The sequence below is a fragment of the Plodia interpunctella genome, chromosome 6 (assembly GCF_027563975.2).
Source record: "Plodia interpunctella isolate USDA-ARS_2022_Savannah chromosome 6, ilPloInte3.2, whole genome shotgun sequence".
Taxonomy (NCBI): domain Eukaryota; kingdom Metazoa; phylum Arthropoda; class Insecta; order Lepidoptera; family Pyralidae; genus Plodia; species Plodia interpunctella.
This window is the reverse complement of record NC_071299.1, coordinates 6,849,801-6,872,457: the sequence shown is the minus strand read 5'-3', so window position 1 is coordinate 6,872,457 and position 22,657 is coordinate 6,849,801. Positions and strand designations below refer to the sequence as shown.

At 35.8% G+C, this 22,657-nt stretch overlaps 1 protein-coding gene across 16 annotated transcripts in view; it reads right to left on the bottom strand.

Moving 5' to 3' along the window:
- Nucleotides 1-2,386: 2,386 nt before the first annotated feature.
- heph (hephaestus) overlaps nucleotides 2,387-22,657 on the bottom strand; it is a 359,023-nt gene continuing 338,752 nt past the window's right edge. For 14 of the 16 annotated variants that reach the window (XM_053746143.2, XM_053746137.2, XM_064436007.1 and 11 more), the window contains 9 exons: nucleotides 21,127-21,185; nucleotides 10,511-10,724; nucleotides 9,343-9,539; nucleotides 8,802-8,835; nucleotides 7,676-7,768; nucleotides 6,809-6,923; nucleotides 6,404-6,505; nucleotides 6,215-6,292; nucleotides 2,387-6,046 (listed from right to left, as the gene is read on the bottom strand). In XM_053746143.2, the coding sequence (XP_053602118.1) occupies nucleotides 5,914-6,046; nucleotides 6,215-6,292; nucleotides 6,404-6,505; nucleotides 6,809-6,923; nucleotides 7,676-7,768; nucleotides 8,802-8,835; nucleotides 9,343-9,539; nucleotides 10,511-10,724; nucleotides 21,127-21,185 (1,025 nt within the window). In that variant the 3' untranslated portion in view covers nucleotides 2,387-5,913. The remainder of the gene's footprint in view (nucleotides 6,047-6,214; nucleotides 6,293-6,403; nucleotides 6,506-6,808; nucleotides 6,924-7,675; nucleotides 7,769-8,801; nucleotides 8,836-9,342; nucleotides 9,540-10,510; nucleotides 10,725-21,126; nucleotides 21,186-22,657) is intronic. The other 2 variants (XM_053746133.1, XM_053746147.1) reach the window with 1 other exon arrangement.

Genomic DNA, 22,657 nt, shown 5'->3' with positions numbered 1-22,657 from the left:
TTGTAAAAACCAATGCTCATTTATTGCCTCGTCTAGCTGAAGTATTGAAGAATCATCGAGATATTTATTCGATTAGGTATGCATGCACCCATCATATGGCACCGAAAATTTGCAACAAAATTCCAAATCAATATAAAAGCTTAAACTTAAATCTTATTTTAAAAGCACCTCGAAGTCTTTATTAACTGATAAATGTTATTATACTTTAAATGATTTCTTTAATGATAGAATTTCGAGCTTAGTATACATTTTTTTTTGTTATTTGGGTGGATTGCATGCTCATCTTTATTTATTTATTTATATTTGCATACGGTAAAACATGTAGGTTTAATTCATTTTAATTTCAATTTGTATGTTATTGGCAAATAAATATTTTCTTTCTTTCTTAATTAAGTAGTTCTTTATATATTAACGGAAAACCTATGAAATCTACAGAACTGATAATAGATCCATTGCAGTGGCAGTAGCTTCAAGCATATTATGATTATAAGGATTAGGTGTATTTATCTGGTAGAATAAAAAATAAAAGCCATTTTCAACTATATTTTATTATAAAATGACAAAGAATAAATCTAGAGTTCAATAGGGTAGTCACTTAGATGTTAATATGTGTATATTATTATAATTCATATGACTGTCTGTATGTAGATATAGGGTGCACCCGGTCTATCAGAGATACTGGATTTTGAGGCTGCGTCATAGATAAATAGGAGTCCCATATAAATTCACTTTAATTTAAAAATATACATTTATTAATAAAACACACAGTACATATTTTTTATTAATTATATACTTAAATACATCAAGGGAGGAAACGTCTTTTAAATAGGTAGGTAGATTTATGCAAGTAGGTAGGTACATCCCTATTCCTTTTAAGTACGCAGTCAAAATCCGACAGTTTCTGAAATGACCGTCGGCATTCACAAAATTAAATTTCCAATCGCCAAAATACTATTCTCTTTATTATATGCCTGTTAAAGCTCTCACCGATTCTGTTGCGAAAATGTGTGTTCTAGAGTTAAGTCGAAAGGAAAGTAGTATTAAGATCCCTGTCATAATGTCCCAATAATTGGTCTTTGGCATATTGATTCAATAACACTAAAAATATTGACATGTTTATGCAATTCACGCTACAACAGCAACAAATTTGATGTGCTTCACAAGAAAATGAGAACTCTTCGTTTCTAGAACGATTTATATCTATTTAACTATTTTAACTTTACACACAACCCTTTAATTTGCACACCATTATTTATTTTTAGTGAACAACAAAACATACATAAGTACGAAGGAAAAAAATGGGAGGGTAGTTTTCAATAATACTCCTAGGAATATTTACCTCGACAGAAGGTGTAATTATTCTATAGCGACTACTGAAATTAGGATAGGACAATAACTAGTTGTCTTAAAGTAATGATTATGTTAATTTTTACTATAGATACTAATCATTTAATTTGTAATTATAACATAGTTGTGTATAATATTTACATCCGCAGATTCATTTAACATTAGAATAACTGCCATTTTGTAGGCATTGTCTGGTAAATTTTGATTATAAAGATAATTAAATATATTGTTTTGATATCAGAATATGTTGTTTGCGGTAATTCGCTAATTATGATAGATATGAGTATTCTTTGACCCTATCAATTGGCAGTTAGCCATAAATTCTTTGCTAGTTTAACGACCGGAATGTATCAGTTCTCCACGCAGCAGGAATAAGGGACGTGGCACGGACATCAAACTCCATCCCGACTCTCAAACGTCGAAGATGCGACAATATTTATTCACATTATACCCTGTGCGAAATATATTCCACTTGATATTATATAAAATATATCATTGGCAATATTTAAGTCCCTTACTCCCTTTACAATTCAACTAAACAACAATTTCCCTAAATTCTTGCATGATCAGCCTTGAAACCAACAGAAGACCTTTACAGCAGTCCGAAGCGCAAAGACATTTTTGTAAACGATAGTAAAGTGTAGATATCCTCATTAAGACAGTGAGTTCTAAAAGTACGAATATGTCTAGAATACCAATTGTGTACTAACGTACATCATTTTTTCATTATATTGATCCCCTTTAAAATTTATAAGTTTTATTTACAAATACATAGTTTTAATCTTTTCGAATTTTTCACAACTTTTGGATTTAATTAAAATATAGATTTTGAGGTGAATCATTAAAATTAAAATTTGGATATAAAAGGTTGGTAACTAATTACAAAAATAAACAGGTATGGACTGCATAAATAAATATAAGTAATATACATTTTAGGTACCTACGCACCGCTGTCGTACTTTAGACAATTGGTATCAAGCTTGTTAGAAAACAAAGGGATGGAGGTAGAATGGAAAAGGAGAAAATAAAGAACAAAAAGTTATCAATGATAATAATAGTTTAATTATGAAATTAAAAATAAGAATGAAATTAACCACACAAAAGACTTAACATTAAAATAAGAAAATAGAAATGACATCTCAAACAATAATGAAATAGCAGTGGCCAAAATGATAACAGAAGTCGGGCATTAAAATTGGGTTTCAGGAATAAAATTTATGCTACATGCGCCTTAGCCGAAGTTTATTTACTGATATGTTGGCCTTTATTCACTTCGCTATGAAATATTAAATATCAAGTACAGCTTAATATAAGAGATATATATTATAAAGCGCAATAAAATAAGCATATACAGGATATGCTCTCTGCACAGATATGTCGAGTGAGCCGCGCGGCGCGGCGCGGCCGGTGTGGACAGCTCGGCGCGAGCGCAGCGATCGCATCTCACAAACACTGATATGAAGACATTCAAAACAACTTCCACATCTTTTTCTCAACGCATAACTTTAACTAACAAATTGAAACAATGTTCACTTACAATGAATAAAATTGCATATATTGCGCTTAATAAAACTCTCAAATATAATTTAACTGTAACATTTTCATCAACTTTTCAATAAATGTTAAGATTACCTCAATTACCTTTTACCTAAAATAATGTGTATTGACTTTAAATTTGGCATCTCGTCCTAAACACTGATCTATTTATTATTTTTTAATAATATTATCATTATTATCTAAATATTTAAAATACTTCTCTAAACACATAAATCCCTATAATTATCTATTAGTCAATACCAATGTTACTGAAAAACGATTAGGCCTGAAAACGCTACACACATTTACTAAGGTCTAGATTGAGCAGAAGCAACTGATCGAGCGGAGTTCTATACAAGAGCATAACGTCGTTCTGGAAACGAAACGGGATGTGTGTAGCGTTCTATGCTGAATACAATGGATATGTAATCTCCTTTTTTGTGATTTTGTTTTTTAATTAATTAAATACATAATAATATTTTAAAATTACAAATGCGATACCGCCGATTTCTCCTTAACAGACCTCCACCAGTCGCATACCACATTCACATTATTTCAAAACCCAGGCACAGAAACCTGCACCCTATTAGAAAAACATTTTCAAAAACGTGCAAAATATCACCACACCCTGGTCACCTAACATTATCTAAACCAAATATCTACTTTATGTCCTTATCGTATGTAGGTACTGATTAATACAATTTGTATGATAATTTTTATCTTAACTAACATCGTAATGACAATCTAATTTTTCAGTTTTATCAACTTACTAAGCTCTATTTTTATTTATTTACGTGATGCATGTATAATATACATTTAAAATAGTGTAAATATGTGATTTTATAATGAATTCAAATTGCTATAATTAATAATTAAAAAGAAATAACATTTTCGACTATCAGTATCCTGTTAAGGGGATATGTTGGAATAACTGACAAACGAAAATCCTGAGCCTGCCGTCTTGGCCGTTCGCTGTGTTGTGGACAACTGCCGTGAAGTTTGTGCCACATTATGCGTTCAAACGTCCTACCGACATGTAAACCACTCTGTATAACACAATTCGCCTTCCATCTAACCTAAATCAATTACCAACAGTGGCATTGTCAAGATATGTAATGCTTTTGACTTAACATTTGTGACTTATATTGTATAAGTTGCCATTCCAGATTATTAATTGATGTGCATGCATTGGCGACATCTGGCGAATGGCGTTTGTTATCTTAACTCGTCATAATTCAGGTATCTGTTTCACGCATTCTTTGCCTAATCACATAAACTGGACGTGTAACTGAACACTTAAAACTGGTCCTAATGGTTAGATAGGTTATACTTGGGTATAGATTACCCATTACCAAATTTTTAATAAATATCATTTTTTTATACAAAAGCTTTCCTACCAGAGTTCAGACGAATTGAGACGAATTACAATTTCTTCATAACGTAAATTCACTTATCCACAAACTTAATCTCTTTCGCATTGGACTAGACGCATTTTAATTAATTTAAGAAGGCAAAGATGTGTGAAAACCAATTGGAAACTCAGCAAAGTCCAAGAAACGTGAAAAGCTTTAGTAATCGAAGTCGGAGGGTGTCTATATACAAAATGAAGCTGGGAGTGGAGATATATTTAACTAAAATACTGTTTCAATGTAGTTATTGTGACCTAGTGTAAACGCTGCTGTTGTCAGAGCAGATCAGATCTCGCTAATACTTTGATGCCGCGACTTGACGCGACAGTGTGGACACATCTTAGTACAATATACTGAAAATTATTCTAAAAAATACGTCATCGCGATGATGTCCACACCGCGCGGATTGGCGAGGAGCTTCGACACAAGACAAAATAAATAATTATTCTATAAATTAACTGCTTAGTGAACTGTATGCACGAGCATTTATAAAATGTTGTAGCTACCATTAATATAAATTAACATCAAAATAAATGCATCATGTCACTATTATGTCACAGAACGTAACGATTAAACAGTGATATATAAATCTAGATGCTTAGTAATAAGAGTTGTGATTACACTAACTAATTGAAGAAACGAAAACAGAGATATTCTTCTAAACAACGAAACAAGTTTGGAAGCATCGTAGAAGGCGCCGTGGGCCGGCCGTAGAAGACGTCTAAAATATATTATTACAAATTATCACTAAAACTAATATTGCACACACATACACATTTCTAACCGTAACATTCCAGTAATCATAAAATAAGAAAAATGTGTATGCGTACAAAACTATATAATTATCATACTCATTAAAGAAATGCAATAATAGTAAATTGTGCATATTAAAATAGAGAATAAAATATATTTATAAAATATAATTTTAGACTTATAACTGCAAATTATATGTGAAAAGAAATATTTTTAACAATCTGATAATATTGAATTTAAACGTATGGTGGTATTTCACACAACCCATACGACTGTAAACAGAGGCAATGTTTTACATTGCAATCAGAACATAAAAGTTGACAAATGTAAATAAATCTAGCGCAATCTAATTGCAATAAGTATATTATAGTGATCAGAATTTGATAAGAAATCATAATACAGTGAAATCACTGGAGTTTTAAAAAATAAATTATTATAATGAATGGAATGAATATCACACATACAAAAAACCCTCTCTGTTGTAAGTATAGTATAGGTACGTTTAGTCGAGTGTAAAAATATAACGTGAAGCCTTAGCTGCCTCCATGACGACGATACCTTAGATTAGGATGTACAGTAACAGTAAAACGTACGTATTTATTAAGAAAATAGAGTAGCACTTAATTTCTAGTGATCCGAGTAAGCGTAATACAGATTATAATTTACTTTTCAGTCGAGTGAAATTCTCGATTGTGAGAGGTACGTTGTTGCCAGCCGATACGGACTCGGCCGAAGGGTGTACGAGTGCCCCGTATTAAAAATAATATTTAAGAGTAAAGTCGAGTTGAGAGGCACGTGTTGCGGCAGAGTCTCGAAATGGGCAGACTGGCAATATAGTGTGATATTCCGAAGACTGTGGTCGGTCCGTTTAGATGCTGGACTTGGAGAAGGACACTCTGAGGTGGTTAGACTCTGAGAGCTGGTAGTTGTGCATCTTGATGAGAGCCGCCACTGCGTCGTCGATAGACGGCAGCTGCACCAGCGCCATTTTGCGGTCCTTCCTGAAATTGTATTAAAAATATATCAAAAAATATATGCAAATACTTCCTATCCGGAACCGACGTAATGTTGGCTTGCAAATTACTGAAAGATCTCACGACCTTACGCCACGCTTCTGAGAAATAATATTTTGGAATATCTTTAAAAAGTTGCTGAAAAACTTTACTTACGGGAAGAACTTGAACGCTTTGATGGTGAATCCCCGTTTGGTAAACGCGTCCTTGATATCGTCTTCTGAGACCGTCGCTCTGAAACAAAATACAACCATAAGAGTCCAGCGTGCATTCGTGAACGTAATGGCGACTATCAGTGCGCTCGGGAACGCAATGTTTGGCGGCCTGGATTGGGCGGTAACTCACGGAATGTTCGAGAGATGAAGCGTCGCGCTGGGCGGGTAGATGTTCTGATAATTTTTGCTGCCAGGCTTCTTGAATCTGTGTAGTGGGCTCTGCGAGTAGTCCCTGGAAATAAAAAATATAAGTGATTTAGTTTTGTACTTAACTTTAATCAATTGGCGGAACGTGAATATATTTAACTTAGAGCCAGTTGTCAATTTGCAACACATATATTTTCCTAAGAACAAAAAACACACAGCGTATGTTTTCAGCAGTCAAATTATCTGACAAGGATTAAAAAAAGATATCTTTCTTTCAAATCTCAGCGCTGTTCCAGTTCTTCTCGCAGTCATAAAACACCGGAGCCCAGAGTTTCCATTTTATAAAGCATTTTTATTTTGTTTCTATGGATTCAGCGTTAAATGTTACCTGGTGAGTCCAGCGTCGGGCTGCCCCTCCTTGGGCAACTGCACGGTCTGGTGCTTGCTCAGCATCACTCGCATCGCCTTGCCGAACACGCGCAGCTTGTCCATGTGGGTCATCGCTATTACAAATTTAAAAAAATATTATTTAGCAAAAAATACATTGCTACTAACGATTTAGTTGATCATAATTCTTTGTTAATTTAGAAACGACACATTATTGCACTGCAACTGCGTTCCAAAATGGGAATAAATGCGCGATAAAAGTACCCTATGCCACTCAGGAATTCTACTGTTGAAGTAATTTGGGAAATCGGTTGAATAGTTCCGAAATTACCCGCTGCACACAACGATAGACAGTAACCAAATATACTAGAAAATTGACAATTTTTGCTATATATATCATTAAAACACGAATTCATTCTTGAGTTTGAAAAACAACAGTGATGTTTGGAATTTCCTTATCAAGTAAGTGCTAATAGTCGCTTAGTTTTCGTAGACGACAAAGCGAATACGATTGTGTTACCATCACAGAACGGATATTAAGTTCAGGAATAAGAGCTTCACTGTGAGCAGTACATAAATAACGTGTTACTATTTGTTCATAAGTTCAAAAAATATTTAGTGCCTGTCTAAATGATTTTTGGAGTCTTTGCGAAATTCAGCTTCGCACGGACCGCCAAAACGTGGCATGCAACATTGATTCGAAACATTTGGTTAGTAACACACGCTTTCACATATTGATTTACTTTTATAAAAAAGTCAAAGGAAACACGGCATTGCTTTTTAAAACAACCTCTATAAATTAATTAAAGAAACATCGGTGAATGCAATCTAAATCTTAATAAGGCAACATTAGGTCGAGATTACACACCTAGATGGGCTTGGTGAGGCTCCGCCATCTGAATGAGCGCAGAATCCTTCTTGTTGTAGAGGATCTTCACTCGCTGCACATCGCCATACACGCCTAAACACAAAAAGGTCTTATAAACTGAACAACGTATGCGTTCATTTGTTTTATACATAGAGCACCCGAGCGGGTACGATGGACATTGAATCGAGATTGACTACCGTTTCACTGAACATTGCTTGTTATTCGCGTGCTTCGTTTTTGAATACACGTTCCGAGCATCCAATGAAATTTTACGCGATTCGATCATTGATAAATAAATCCAAATCCAATGTCGTTTTGCGCTGTAAATGTAACCCTTTTACGGCTGGCTGTCCCAAATGTGTTTGCAATTTTTGCTAACAAATTGGATGTGAATATTTAAAGTTTGAATTTATAAATTTAATAACACAGTTGAGAGGCCTCACAATGTTGTCTAAGAAAAAAAAACACCTTAAAAGAAAACGAAACTAAATCGACTACGTTATAATGCAAATGTGACATATACACATAATAGTTTATTAAAATTTGTAATATATAATAATGTCGTGTAACAAGACAGACGGGAAATAATAAAAGAAGGAAACAAAACAAAGCTCTAAATTGGTCACGTTAAGCTTTCGATTGTAGCGGCGCTTCCAGCGAAGCCGCCTGCGGTCGGCTCTATCAAGCAGATTACTAGAAAAGTAGCGATGGTTTGTGGTCATTCTGTGTCATGTATTCATCCATATTCATTACATTTTGTTGTAAAAATATCGGTGTATGTTCCACACTTTGTAAATAAAATAACATTCAACAAACAAAAATAATACAATGTATATCTGCTTATACAGGTTGTAAATAAAATAACAACGAAACAAAGACAACACTGGGTAGACAAATAGATTATCTTAGCTACAACTAGGCTAGGCTAGGGTGTCTGAAACACAAATTGTCAAGTTAATAAAGCATTTAGATTCGATAGTGTTATCAAGCGAAGCTTCGACACAACGGATGCGGTTACCAGAACAGAAGTCGAGAATGTTAGGTGACAATTTGTCTTCCAGGCGACAGGGCTCAGGAGTAATATTAATGTTTTAATATAAAATACGGAATGTATGTGCACACGTACCGAAAAGGGTAAAGAGAGCGTCAGGCGTGACCATCTAAAACAATAGGAAAGAGAAAGAGACAGTATTATAAATAGTCGTAAAAGATATCTGACATCATATCTATAAATAATTAGCAACGTATTTTAAGGAGTTTAAGAATATATAAGTGTAATAGCCTGTAACGCCACTTTTATTAGTGAATGCATTAGTTCGTCAACGTGAGCCCAGACGGCACGGGAGAGGGTCGTTACCGGCTACTGTGTTAGCTTAATTAATACATTTGCCAATAAACTGGAAAATATCTACTATGTCGAATTTAATTGCAATATTGTGTTACTTCATAAACTCTTACAATTTGTATTCTAACTGTACGAGAATTTTATCTTAGAAAAATAGAAAATTACATTTGCATGTAAGTGACGTCAATCTTAATTTAACCTTGACATGTATAATAATGATTTGAGAAAATGGGGTGTGGGGTACATAACGTAAAATAATGAAATAGTAACTGGTAACAAAAAATAGGAAATTGTTTTGTGATCAACGTATGTGGATACCAACCTCTTCGTTGAGATTGGAGACGAGGAGTACGGTGGCCAGTGGCAGCGGGGGAGCTGCGAGAGCGCGGAGTGCTGGGGAGGCGGGGGTGAGCGTGAGTGCCCCAAAGGCTGGCAGTCCTACGCCACCAACGCCAACGCCGTACGGGGAGGCCAAGCCGGAGCCCAGGCCTAGGAACTGCGGCGCCAGAACTCCTCCGCCTATGGTAAAATGTAAGTTTCAAACCTACATGCAGTTTATCTATGGACTTAATGAAAAATTTAACAATTTGTTCATTACAAATATAAAAAACTAGGACGTAAAATGGCACAAATGTCATATCAGCAGTCACGAAGTTTTTGCTTTTCCACATTTCCTTACGCTCGCTGGCTTGATTATTTTGTGATACGTAACAGTTATTTATTATGTAGCCAATCTTCTTCGCTCAATTTCCTCCTTCATAACTTATAGTCTAATTTGAAAAAATATGCCGTTATATTGAACAAACAAGGATATCAAACACTGTGTGTGTGGAATGATCCACACACATTACAATCCTCTACGGTGCAATGTGGATTTATGAGAAGTTATTAGTCACTGCGGGAATATTTAACATTGAATTATGAATAATAAACAAGAAAAGGGCTACCGTGGAAGAGGAAATTGTACCTATATTTCGAAAATGTGCGAGTTTGTGCGGAGGACTATTTGTTTTAAAATAAATTAATACGCGCGCAGAAAAAAAACATAACCAGGATGAGATAGGGATAAGAAAGTTGAAATTTCAGCTTATTAAAAGCCGAATTTTATTGATGTGTTTATAAAAATAATTCTGCATTTATGAGAAACTTAAAAGACAGGTAAGGTCAAATATTGAAATATCATTTAAAATGTGCAAGCGAGAGAACAGTCGGAGTCTCCAAGATGCTTCGGATACATGGCGTGTTCATCTACAGGGGCTTGAAATAGAAAGTGTATGGCTTGCACTCGATGTATTCTTTATATATTTTTTTCAATGCATTCATCGCTTCAACGTCTTGTTTCAAACTTCTATAGACGATACATGCGTAATGATGTCTTAGAGTGTACGAGTGCATTTACTACAAATCCTGTAACAAGCCCCAAAATACAGTGAGCGAGACGGAGAGCGGTGTTCGAAGCGTCCAGGTGCTCGGAGTAGTGTTGGACTAACTCATCCTGGAAGCGAGGGCCAGCGCGAGGCGTGCCCGCAGTGGCAACAACTCACTGGTCAACAGCTGGTGCGCGTCGCTGTCGCCCGAAGGCAGGGTCGGGTTCGTGTAGTCCCGGGACTTGTCGTTGTTATATTTCACGTTAAGACAGGTCATCTTTGAGTAGTCGATGCGCAGTGTGCAGCAGCCGTTGTAGATGTTCTGTCCATCCAAAGCCTGGTGACAAAGAAGGTGTGTTAGTTGTGCTTCTCTATGCCATTGATTTAAAAAAATATTGTATACATGGGCTTCAATTTAGCGATTGGTTTCTCATATACTCATTTACAGGAAACTCTCATAGAATATTGGACATGTGCATTCGACATGGTAACTCAAGATTTTCACTGCTGATTTCGTAATTTTGTTGTTATGTTTGTTCTAAGTATATATGAATTTAAATAAACGAAAATTTCCAGAAAAAACAAGCGTAATGGTCGTGTCAGAATAGTTAGGTCCCGTACACAGCTATTTGTTTGTGCGCGTCGCCTGCGGGAGGCTGATAACGCCGTATCGCGATAGAAAAGAGAATTAATTAAAATGCAACAGCACTCAACCCATTCTGCAAACTTTATGCTGTTAACTTGCCAACATCATACTATATTTTAATAATCAATGTGTTAAACATTTCAGCGACGGGAATTCCAAATAGTAATAAGTACTTATGCAAAATACTCACTTATTACGATAAGAAGAGTAGAGTAGATGCTATAATTAAATAATCTAAACATTTCGATTTTATCTAGATTATTTTGTTGACAGACACTAATTGAATTAATTATCCAATGCTTTTATGCAGCGTGCCTTTTGATGTCTCTTTGCATCGACAAAACAAAAACGAACAGAAGCAGCGACCGGTGATTAATATCTTATTCTTGAGCGAAATTTCAAAGGGTTCAATATTGGAATGTTCGTTTCGTCGGCCGTCAACTTCCGCAGCCCGCGGCCGACCATCTAAATCGAAATTATTAATTCAACTAATTAACAACAGTGTTTTGCTGTGTTTGTAAAGTATTTTCTAAGAATCCGCGAAGGCTTATAGAAACAATGCTTAATATTCCTTTACACAGAACATAAAAGCTAAGACGTTATATTTTTAGGTAAGACAATGATAAAGAATACGGCGTCGTACAATATTATGGAAAGGGAAACTTTTGAAAGAAATAAAAATTAAAAGGGTCGAATTATTTGATTCTCAGGATCTAAATTGGAGTTCGTTTGTAACCGTCATCTGTCAAATGAATTATGACATCTTACGACGGCAACCATTAGCTGAGAACCGAAAATATTTTGGATTTTTAATGCGTTCTATAAAATTATACGGGTGATGTTTAGCTTTTAGTGTAATTGAGAAATATTAATATAATTGACAACACTCTCTTAACAAAGAAAAATCCACGAGTTTTCTAGAGATTGCGGACTGAGTACCTATTAGTGGTTATTGTAAAGCAAATAGCACTTTTACAATCCAATAAAAATATCAGAGACGCATCCAAGGCGCAAAAGTTCGATGTCGGAACGTTGGATATTGGCTGTAGATTTAATAAATTTCTGTTCTATATGCAAATGTGACCCCCTGATGTGTAGACGTGAATAGATTGGCTCGTTTAGAGCTCAACTTATATGGAAATGCGAAAGGCACGTAAGAAAACGTGGAAGAAGATCGGTTCGATACCTACGTAATTAGTTTTGTAGACCCTCGCGGCTAGAATTCGATTTTGCCGAAGAATGCCGAATGCTCGCCAATGCAAGGAGCGCTCGAGATCCTAACAAGTAATTAATTTACAATTCTAATGTTTTCTCCTCACGCATATATAAATTGTTAAGCACATTTAGGACAAATGAGACCGTTATTTTTTCCATGTTAATTCAGTTATCGTTTTGGATCCATGCCATATCATAAACAAATAGAAAACTGTGTAACGATATCGATCTTATTCTCAGCGTTTTATCGCAATTGAATCTATGAGGATATCTTCCCCGCTTAGCGTTTGTCGTGGTCTCGCTGAAGAAAGGAAAGAAAAATGTAAGAGGGCAAAGAAGGATTTTGAATTGCAGATTAATTTCTTTACTTTTTATAAGCTTTTTCGGAGGCACTTTTAAATTTAAATCGGTCGTTTCTTCAGGAAGACTTATTTTAATCTACAAAATATAATGCCATGTTGAAATGAAATCTTTTGTGCTAATTGGGGTACCTAAGTAAATTCGTATTGTACCTATTTTATTTCTCAAGACGATTGAGACGAATGTCGATATCCGTGCTAGGGAGTAACCTGTTTGCTGTGAGACAACATGGTTGACATTAATAGATTGTGTAACTAAACTAAACAAAATCAAGCAACAGCCGCAATCACGATTAATAACTTTTCGTTAATTAGTGTGTGAGTTTGAATCAAGAGAAACATTTTATTTTTATACAAAATGTATAAGACCATGTTAAGCAAATAAATTTGATATTGACCCAAAGACGATCCAGAAAAGCCAGCTACGGAGAAGAATAGCATCGTCACGCCAAGAAGAACAAGAAAATGGGAAGGCCTGTAGAAGACGAAGCTTACAAATAGACGGCCTCTCAGATCCTTCTTGTATAACTTTATTGTCCTTACTAAAAATAAGTACATCATTGAAATTAATACATAAAAGATAAGAAAGTAGAATAGTACAATATCGGGACGTAAAAAACAGAAAGTTTTAAAAGTTATTACAGTTTATTATTATGTATTGCTATTTTATTTTCTTAAACAACACATAATCATACAAAATCAAATACAATCAAATATAATGAAATTTTCCATAGTCATCACTCCGTACCTCCGTACCTCCGTACTTCGTACTCGAAGTCCTATTAAAAGTCTTGCAAAACTTTTAGGAGTGATGAGACGGTTTGACACGTTTAGTACCAATATTTCGCGACCAACCGGAATCCTCCTATCCTCATTTTTATAACAGTCTTCTTTGGCGCCAATAATCGTGAGAATTTTATTTTAATCTTGCGGAACGGTTATTTGCACCAGTGGAGGGAGTCGTAATTGAGGTAAAAAAAATATTAGGAGGAGTGACAAGGTGATAAAACGACAAACGTCACGCCCGATTTGATATTGCGATCTTTTACTGCGTAATGGAGGGGAGCGTCGCGATGACCGGAAATAGAGTCTTTTGGAAACTTATTGACCTCATGAGGAAATTGAAGTAACAGTATCTGTTTAATTATTTTTTATTAGTGATGATAAAAATATAAAATCAACTGAAAGTAGAAAAAAGCAACGATTTTAGAAGGTTTTTTAAAAGTGCTGCTAGCCACTCAATTCAGTGTGTAGTGTCCGTCAGCATTCATTATCCGGAGTTGTACTCGTATCATATTTAAGTAACTAACCTCCATCTAAAAGTTCACCATTGGCAAGATAATATAACTTATTTTAGGAATATTAGGAATATTACTTGTAAATATTGTTTACAGTAATGGCAGCGCCGGGACTGAGTTGTATCCGCGGACGTAAGACGTAACAAGTGTCCTCCGTATCTCTTAATCAGGTTCTCGGTAATTGTTTTATCTTTAGCTCGTTAGAACTCGTTTAAGCAAAGCCTTCTTAGTGAAGGATTAAGTGCGGCCCGCCTTAATCCACCCCCGTTGCTAATTCTGACGGTTTTTCCACAGAGACCAGATAAACGTTTTTGTTGGGGTCCCACGCCGTTTAATATTTATAAAAGCACATCCCATAGTGCTCCTGTTGCAAGGATTACAACCGCAATGGAATGCAATTCGGAATGCAATTTGGAATGCAATACCATTGCGGCAGTGGTGGCAGTGGTGTATATGACACCACTGCCACCACTGCCGCAATGGTAACGACATACTTTTCACGACCACCTTGTAAAATGTATAAAATTTTAAAATATTTATTATTTTCTCATCTCAAGCTCAAAATATTCTTATTTAATCGATTAACAAATCGTCAAAAGTTGCCCAACATTGTTATTAACCTGAGTGTTACACAAAACATTTAAAAATGTTTCCAAATGTTCAGCTACTGCTTTTATTCTCTCCAGATGTTGAAAATATATAAATCGCCGCAGTTAAGCGCGGTCTAACTTACCGTTAAACGATTTTGTATTGAGCTGATAAATGTTGGCTCACTTATCCACCGCACATACGCTGCATCGAATACAAACGCCGCTAAGAGCTTTTTACCACTTTTGTTAATGAAAACACCGACATTTTAAAAATTGCTCTCTTCAATCAATTGGCTTTTTGGATGCACCAAACAAATTGAAAGTCAATATTCAAATGGAATCACTTAAATGAGCTTCAGTTTTTATAGAAATTATACGACCCAGTTTCATTAAGATATTTTCTGTACAGATTAAAATGATCTGATATATTATTTTTTCATATTTATTTGTTTGATTTTTATTTAAGTATAATATAAGTTGGTTAGGACATTGGCAAACGGCGAATGGACCTTTAACCGGTAAATTACAATTAGGGTGTGTACACATTCGGCGGCGCCGAGTCACCGAACAAACCTCGTTCGCTCTATTAGACAATGTAATTAATATGGGGTTACCCTAATTGTAGGCGACGGGTAGTGGCGAGAATCAAGTGACGACCGTTAAAAAGCTCACTTATTTCACTTATACAGAGAATTTCGGTTTACTTACGCGGTGACTTGCAATTAAATGGGCATTAAATGTACATTGTGACGTAATGAATAATGGCGACTTTTGTTGGAGGGAGAGCCTGAATCGGTATTGTCTAACAATATTATTGTTCGCGAAACATAATAGCATTGTTTTACATACTCGGGTTGTAGTAAACGTACGCGTTTACATATTTGAAATTTCTTAGTGAATTATGCAGAAAAGTGGCAAGTAAAACTTCGCACGGGCTGATTGAAAACCGGCCCGTGATTGTAAGCAAACTAGCCGCAGAACACTATCAAAACAATCGCTAAACAATGTTTGACACGTAACTATGTGATGCAGTGTGCAGCTCAAGCGGTGTTGACACACTGGGAATCCAAACAGGGGAGGGCGATGGCACGTGCAATTTTAACGGGTCTTGGCCCGTACTTGGAGACTCCGCGCTACGCTGTTGTTGCTGCCCACTCTGAAATTTCTATGAAGTTTGAACTTCGCTTATTGTGCAAATGCAATGTATTCCAATCTGCTGTATCAAAGGCAAATTTCCACACAGCGGCCCAAAGAGGATTTCCCGAACTTCAGCTATTGTTTCAAATATTTGTTTAGTATAATGGATGGGTTTTCAAAGTATGATATTTTGATAAATTTGAATATTGTTATCGATAGCGCGGATATTTTGTCTTTGATATTTTTAATATTGCGGGTTTTAAAGGGAAAGGTTGAAAGGATATGCGTGGCTCACGCATTCGGGCGACGAGACGCCGATATATTACGGATAGCTCAGGAGCACAGCAAAGACATTTTAGACGGTTACATTGTTTGAATATGCCGCCGGAGTTGGGTCGAATCAAAGACGGTTTAGACGTCGCGGTGCAAAGTGCAATTTTAAAATGTAAACAAAGCGCGCACCTTGAGTCCATAAACGCTATCTCGGATTTCGCTTTATTGAACCTCCGCGACCGCGCAGCACGTTCCACGACCTCGCTGTTTAAAAAATTGTTACAATGCAAATATTTCGTTTGTTAGATAATATAAAATCTGTTTATATATAGTTTGTTTTTATTAGAGTAAAGGTCATGCTACGATCCTGCATAATTTCATGCTTCTTCTTGATCCTTACAACATCCCATTATTTTCTCCTTTCACAACTCCTCCATTACCAGAAGGTGTCCTCCGTCTCTTATTATATCCATCAAATGTATATTCACCTTTTCTTCACAAGGGAATCTTCCCCTCACAGTATAATATAAAGACCCACCTTGTGTAAGTGTGTTAATTTGTAGTCAGTGACAACGGCCGGTTATGGATGAGGTACCGCAGGCTTGGATGGAATGTGTTGTTATCAATCATAAGTCATAACTTACTGATGGAGCGAATCTTGATTAACGACAAACATGAAGCCTCATGGACCCAAATCAACTTTGTTTAAATGCATTATTAAATTATCGTTAACACTTCGACTGTTCTGAAACTTATTTCTAGTATCAAGCTGTATGTCTTAAATAATGCCCTTTCTTTTAGTTAAAACAAACTCATAGTGTATGCGTAAAAAAACTACATATTAAAATCAGTTGCGGAAGAATCACGCTTTGGCGGTTTAGAACAAAACGCACGGTCCAAAAACAGAAAGAGTCTCATTATTATTTCAACAGCTTGTGGCGCGTCGCTATTACAACATTTGTTTTGTTTGCCCTATGTGTTGGTGATACAAAAAAACAGAGTTTATTCGAAATGATATGGGATACCGTCCTCTGTAATTGTTTACTGGGGAATTTACAACGACAGTAATAATAATGTGGAAAGGAAACTTCTACAATCACAGTAAAGCTATCTGCCAATACAAATGTCATATCATAAATTTATTGCATACTAAATTGGTATAGTATTAAGCATACTGTTTAGCTAGTGTTTAACTGTTCATAAGAGTTGTGTGTATATATTATATGATATAAATAAGTATATCAAAATTGTACATGTATTTAGACCATTCCGGTCTGGCCCCATAAGCCGCTCTCTAAAAAGATTTGATGGCGAGGTTAGAGATTTATGTCAAGGATCATAGAGGAGGATCGAGGGATTTCAGCGCTTCTGCCATCCGACTGTGCCCTTTGTGGCTGGAGCACTAACCGGCTTCACTTCGCTTTGTACCTCTTGCTCCTGCGCCACTTATCTCGCGGGACGTTTTAATTCCAGCCCGAGGAAAATCTTCGGCCGGTCGAACCCCCGTGTACACACGCGACTCCCAACGAAGCGCCGCTTCTCAGATATAGAGTCGAACGTATGTACAAAATATGATGAATAAATGAATATGAATATGTACATTTTATTATAAATGATTTCAGATGATATAGAGTTTTTAACTGTTTCTAAATTCTGGGGTTAATTAATTTTACTCGTATGCAACAATATCAACATAACAATATTTTATAAGACTCCCGAAAATGGTACGGTACGACGAAATAGTAAAATTATATGATTTTTTATTCAATAGTTGAATTGATCAATCTAGAACGGTAAATAAATAATATATAAAGCTTTAACTATGAAAATAAATATAAATATGAAATATAAATATTTTCCGAAAGCAAGCCATGATTTCTATCTACAGTAGGAAACATGAGAGTAATAAAAATAGTCTGTTGACATTGTAAGCTCGTTAGCAGAAGCACGGAGTTACGAGGTTAGATCGTGGACCAATTATCAAAACAGACAACGCAAGTTGCATTCTCCCTCTTGGCTGTGACACCTAGGGTTCGCTTGACTGGGCTGTAGTTCTAACTCAGCTATCTTTGTTGCGTTATAAACTATTATCAATGAGTAAATTTATAAGAATTATACTAGTAGTCATAGGTAGTCATAGTAGTCATAATTAATATAAATAAAGTAGTCAAATAGGTAGTCATAGTAGTCGTAATTATACTAGTAGTCATAGTAGTCATAGATAATTCTTACACCTATTTTTTTGTGGTAGTAGACCTCCGAGAGCAGCTAGTGTTTTTTAATTAAACTAATATTTTGATCTTAAAAATAAACTTAAATTTTGATTTATACAGACATTCTAGATATTGTTACCGTCTTCACAAAAATCATGTGATAAAAAAAACATAGTTTATTTTTTTTATCACATGATTCTTGGTAACGAGGTGCACAATACAGGTTGAGCACCTTGTGAAATATTAATGTTTTTTGTTTCTATTACACATAGATAATAATTACAATAATAATGTATAGCATATCAGTATACAGTACAGGCTACAACTATAACGCACATATTTGATGAAACAACGTATTGTCTACAGAAATAAGTAGTGTTTGGTTGCATCTTAACGAGAGCTGCTTATTGCCTACCACTGTACCCTAATGCAATGTTATTACGCTATCAATATGTCTCATCCACTAGCCAATAGTCGGCTGGTTTATCGGCTCGTAAACTGACCCTTAATACGGAAGGACCGTGTATTAATTTGATGATACTTTCTCATTTTCACACATTTATGTTCATGTGTAAATATTCAGAAGAGTACAGCCTAATGACGCAAGTGTTTTAAAATCTTAGAGATAAGCTGGACGGATAATGATACAATTTGATATTTGTTAATGCCTTTCGCCGCGCGCAAACCCGCAAGTAACAGCGAGAATAAAATGATGCAACAATTTACGTATTATTAGGATATCGAATTAATTTTTGCGATACCCATCCGATTCTGGTATTACAGTGTCTATTATGTATCCTGTTTTACCATATACAATACAATATGTCATACAACATAAAATTGTTTCCGCAATTGAAAATAGACACCGGATCGAATCCACAGCGGCGCAATCACCTGCAAGCACGTAATACCCAACAAACATACACGAGAATAATTGCATTCGTCATATTTCGGGTAAGCATGTACCGTCAACTGCTTGTCAAGGTATTATGTAAGCTATATCCTTTTGACATTGTCATACCGTCGAATTTTTAATGTATATGGGTAGGATGACGTGCTGTTGACTGTAAAAGCGAGGTTCAAGACCGACGTTGCTAAGCTGCGCACAAAAGCACTAATTTGCGACGAGCCATGTTCCAAGACTCGCGAATTGTTCCCTGCTGAATGAAGCACTTGTTATGACATTGTATGTGGATAAACGTAATTGATAAATATGCGCGGTAAACGATTAATTTCAAATTAATGTTCTTTTATTTCAAATTAATGTTCTTTTTAAAAATAATTCCTAAAATAAGCTTGATCTCACCAAGCTGTGTAGATTCGGTTGATTTTGAATTTATTCGGTAAAAAATACACTTGAAATCTAGCTGCGGTCTATGTGGTAAGTGCATATAAAAGCAGGATTTTTTTTACATTCTTTACAAAACAATTACACAAATCTATTATCAAATGTAAAAAAATACTAAAAGTACCCTAAATAGGTACGTCACTCCAATCAAGAATAACTAACAAGCCGATCATCTCGATCCAAATCGCATTACATTGCGCACTAACATAACATTCCCGAGCACACAATCCCGCCAGAGCCTGTCTGCTATTACGTTCAACTCCAATCAGCCAGAGTTGATGGGACTTAGCGTTGCTAAGTTTTCACTACTCCGCTTTGCCGGTGATATCTCAATTTCACGAGGGGTTTCCCCGCTTGCTAGTATTAATCTGCGCTCCAAGTTACAAACTACATACTGAGTTATTTGAAATGAATGCTACAATATAAATGAAATGGTTGTGATTGAATCGTATTCGCTACAAGTTCGTAGTTTGGACCAGACGTGCTAAGCTCTTCGGGAATCGGGCGTAAAGAGCGACTAATTAGGGCGGATAGTCAACTCGCTATTGTAGAATTCATTAGCGAATTGTGCACCGCGAATGCCAACACAGACGTATTACAAAATGAATTCAGCGCTCATATAGAGGTGTAAAGCTTTTGTTATATTGTTAAATATTTTTACGTAAAATATAAAAACCACATACATACGAAAAAGTATTTTTATTAATATTACAGTCTCACACAAACCAAACGCGAAACGTATCAGTCGAACAAAAATCGAGGAACAAAATCGGCCGTTGTCGATCGCTCGGAAACAAAGTTACCTGCAGCGATTCATAACAATTGCAAAACGAAAAATAAAACAAAAGCTCAATAATTATACTCGTAAAATGATTTTGCGGAAACCGCAAAACGAAATTTAATTTGCCCTGAACGCTGCATCAGAAATAAAGTTAAAACAGTCGCTGCAGAAGGCTGCGGAGGCAGGACCAACTTCTAACGCAAATGAATAGCGAATGGGAAAAGTTGTTGGAGAAAAATGATGTCCCAGTCGGCGAGTGAGGCGGCATTGTCGCGCAGGCCGCCCGATATTATTGTTGTTTAAAATGCCCATGAATGTTCTGTTACAGCAAAAAACGAAACTAAAAAGCTCCACTGTGCAGCAACTGCATTCAAACTCTCTCTCTCTCTCTCTGTACGTTCTTGATGTTATGCCTTATCTTTGACATAATGCATACGAGTTAAGCTCTAACAATGTATTGCGCTAGTTACGTATTACGACTAAATGCATCGCATAAAGGGGAAACTACACAACAGAATGAAATCCTTTATGCTTGACGTACAATGTGTTTTAAGTCTTCATACAAAAATGTCGTGACTATCTATTATAGTAATACTTTATAACGAGATTTAAACATAACACGTTGTGCTATATATAGATAACTGAAATGGTAATTGACGTAGACTTCTAAGACAAATATAAAATATCAACAAACGAACTATCAATATGAAACTCTGAGGTACGCAGTTTAAATAGAGTAGATAAGACTAAGTCACTTCATTTCCAGATAGTTCGAAAGCTAGTCATTAAAGTGAATGAAACGTGCGGCAATAGGAAACTTTGTTTTATGGCTTTACTTTACAAACAGTTAAATAAAAACAAAGAAGTTTTAGTACTCACCGTTTTTGCCGTTTGCGCTGATACAGTGTCTGGGTACTGGATTAGGGCTTGGAATGAGTCTGAAAATAAAAACATTTTGTTTTAATTCGGAAGGACTACATAACTGATTACTAAAGTGTTAATTGAAAATTGTAGTGCAATAATGACAGTGGAGTGACAAAACAATTTCGCATCGATCCTGTAAATGCTCAAGTGTTGGGTGTCTCACGGAATTCCTGACAGGCAATATCTTGTTCATAAAGGTGTTCAAACAAGGTAAAATTGGCGCCCAACGTGGGACGCGGCGAGGAGCTCCAACTTGTCGAGAGTTAGTCGCGGCGTGCATGGCTCAGGTGCGCCACAGATATTTTATCATCTCCAACACTTTAGCGAATATTCGAGTAAACAAGTTTCATGCCTATTTTACTTTAGTTATAAAGTCAGAGAGTACAAATTTATTGCTCCTGTCGCGTATCTTACTCACTGTCAGCGCCGATCTTAAAAGTTTGATGTGGTTCCCTCGCAGCTAAATTTTACTTTACTTTATGATCGTCATAAGATGCTTAGATTCATGTCAGTTTATATTTTTATACTTATGACATGGGGTAAACAAAAGAAAAAAAAACACTTTAAAAGTTTCTATTGATATTTGCAAAAAAAAAATAAGGAAAGTAGCCAGTATTCATGAGCAATAAACAATCGAGACACGAGGGGTAGGTATGCGATCCCACGAGTAATATAGTTGAGTCTATTTACTGCAAGAGGATAAGCGTTAAACCCCCTAATTTAAGGCAGAGCCTGCGATCATTGCCGTTGGCCGGGCGGCACATAAATTCACATTTTTAGGTAACGTCGACGGCCACTATACACCTGCCCGCAACATGCCATTAGGTGTCGCTCCCTTCTCGAGTTAAGGCGATGTATAATTGTAACGTATTTCATTGTCTCTAGGGTAGATTAACATTAATGTTAATAAGGGAGATGTTTAAATGCTTTCTTCGGCGGCCGCGGCGCTCAAGTGATATTGATGTGGTCGTTAAGGGATAATTTAACTTTGCCACGAAAGAGGACGAATCTATAAATACGGTTTTATTTTGGATAAGTACAAGTCATATATATTGCAAAGAAATAGGGTGAAACAAATATTAAAAGCTAGAATAAGGACGAGGCGTTGACACGATGTAACTTTAGTTTTCAATAATTTTGTTGAGAATGATATGCAGTATTATCACGGTAATATATTTTTATATCTGAGTAGAAGTGGTATATTTTTTTAGGCTAGTCAAATTGACCCTCCCTTAACAATTTCCTACATGTATAAAATATAAAATTAGGACCACTCAAGGTAAGAAACGCCGGCGTAAATTAAAAGTAACGCGCTGTCTCCTTCATACATAGTTAAATGCTCTTTAAGGCCCCATATTTTCTTTCGGAAACCCATTTGGGAACGTTAAAATGGAATGCATAAAGGCTTACCGCAAATTGGAGTTTTTATGTAATTACGTCGTGAATAAGCATAGAATGGAAACTTAGGACATCTAGCTTTTAGTGA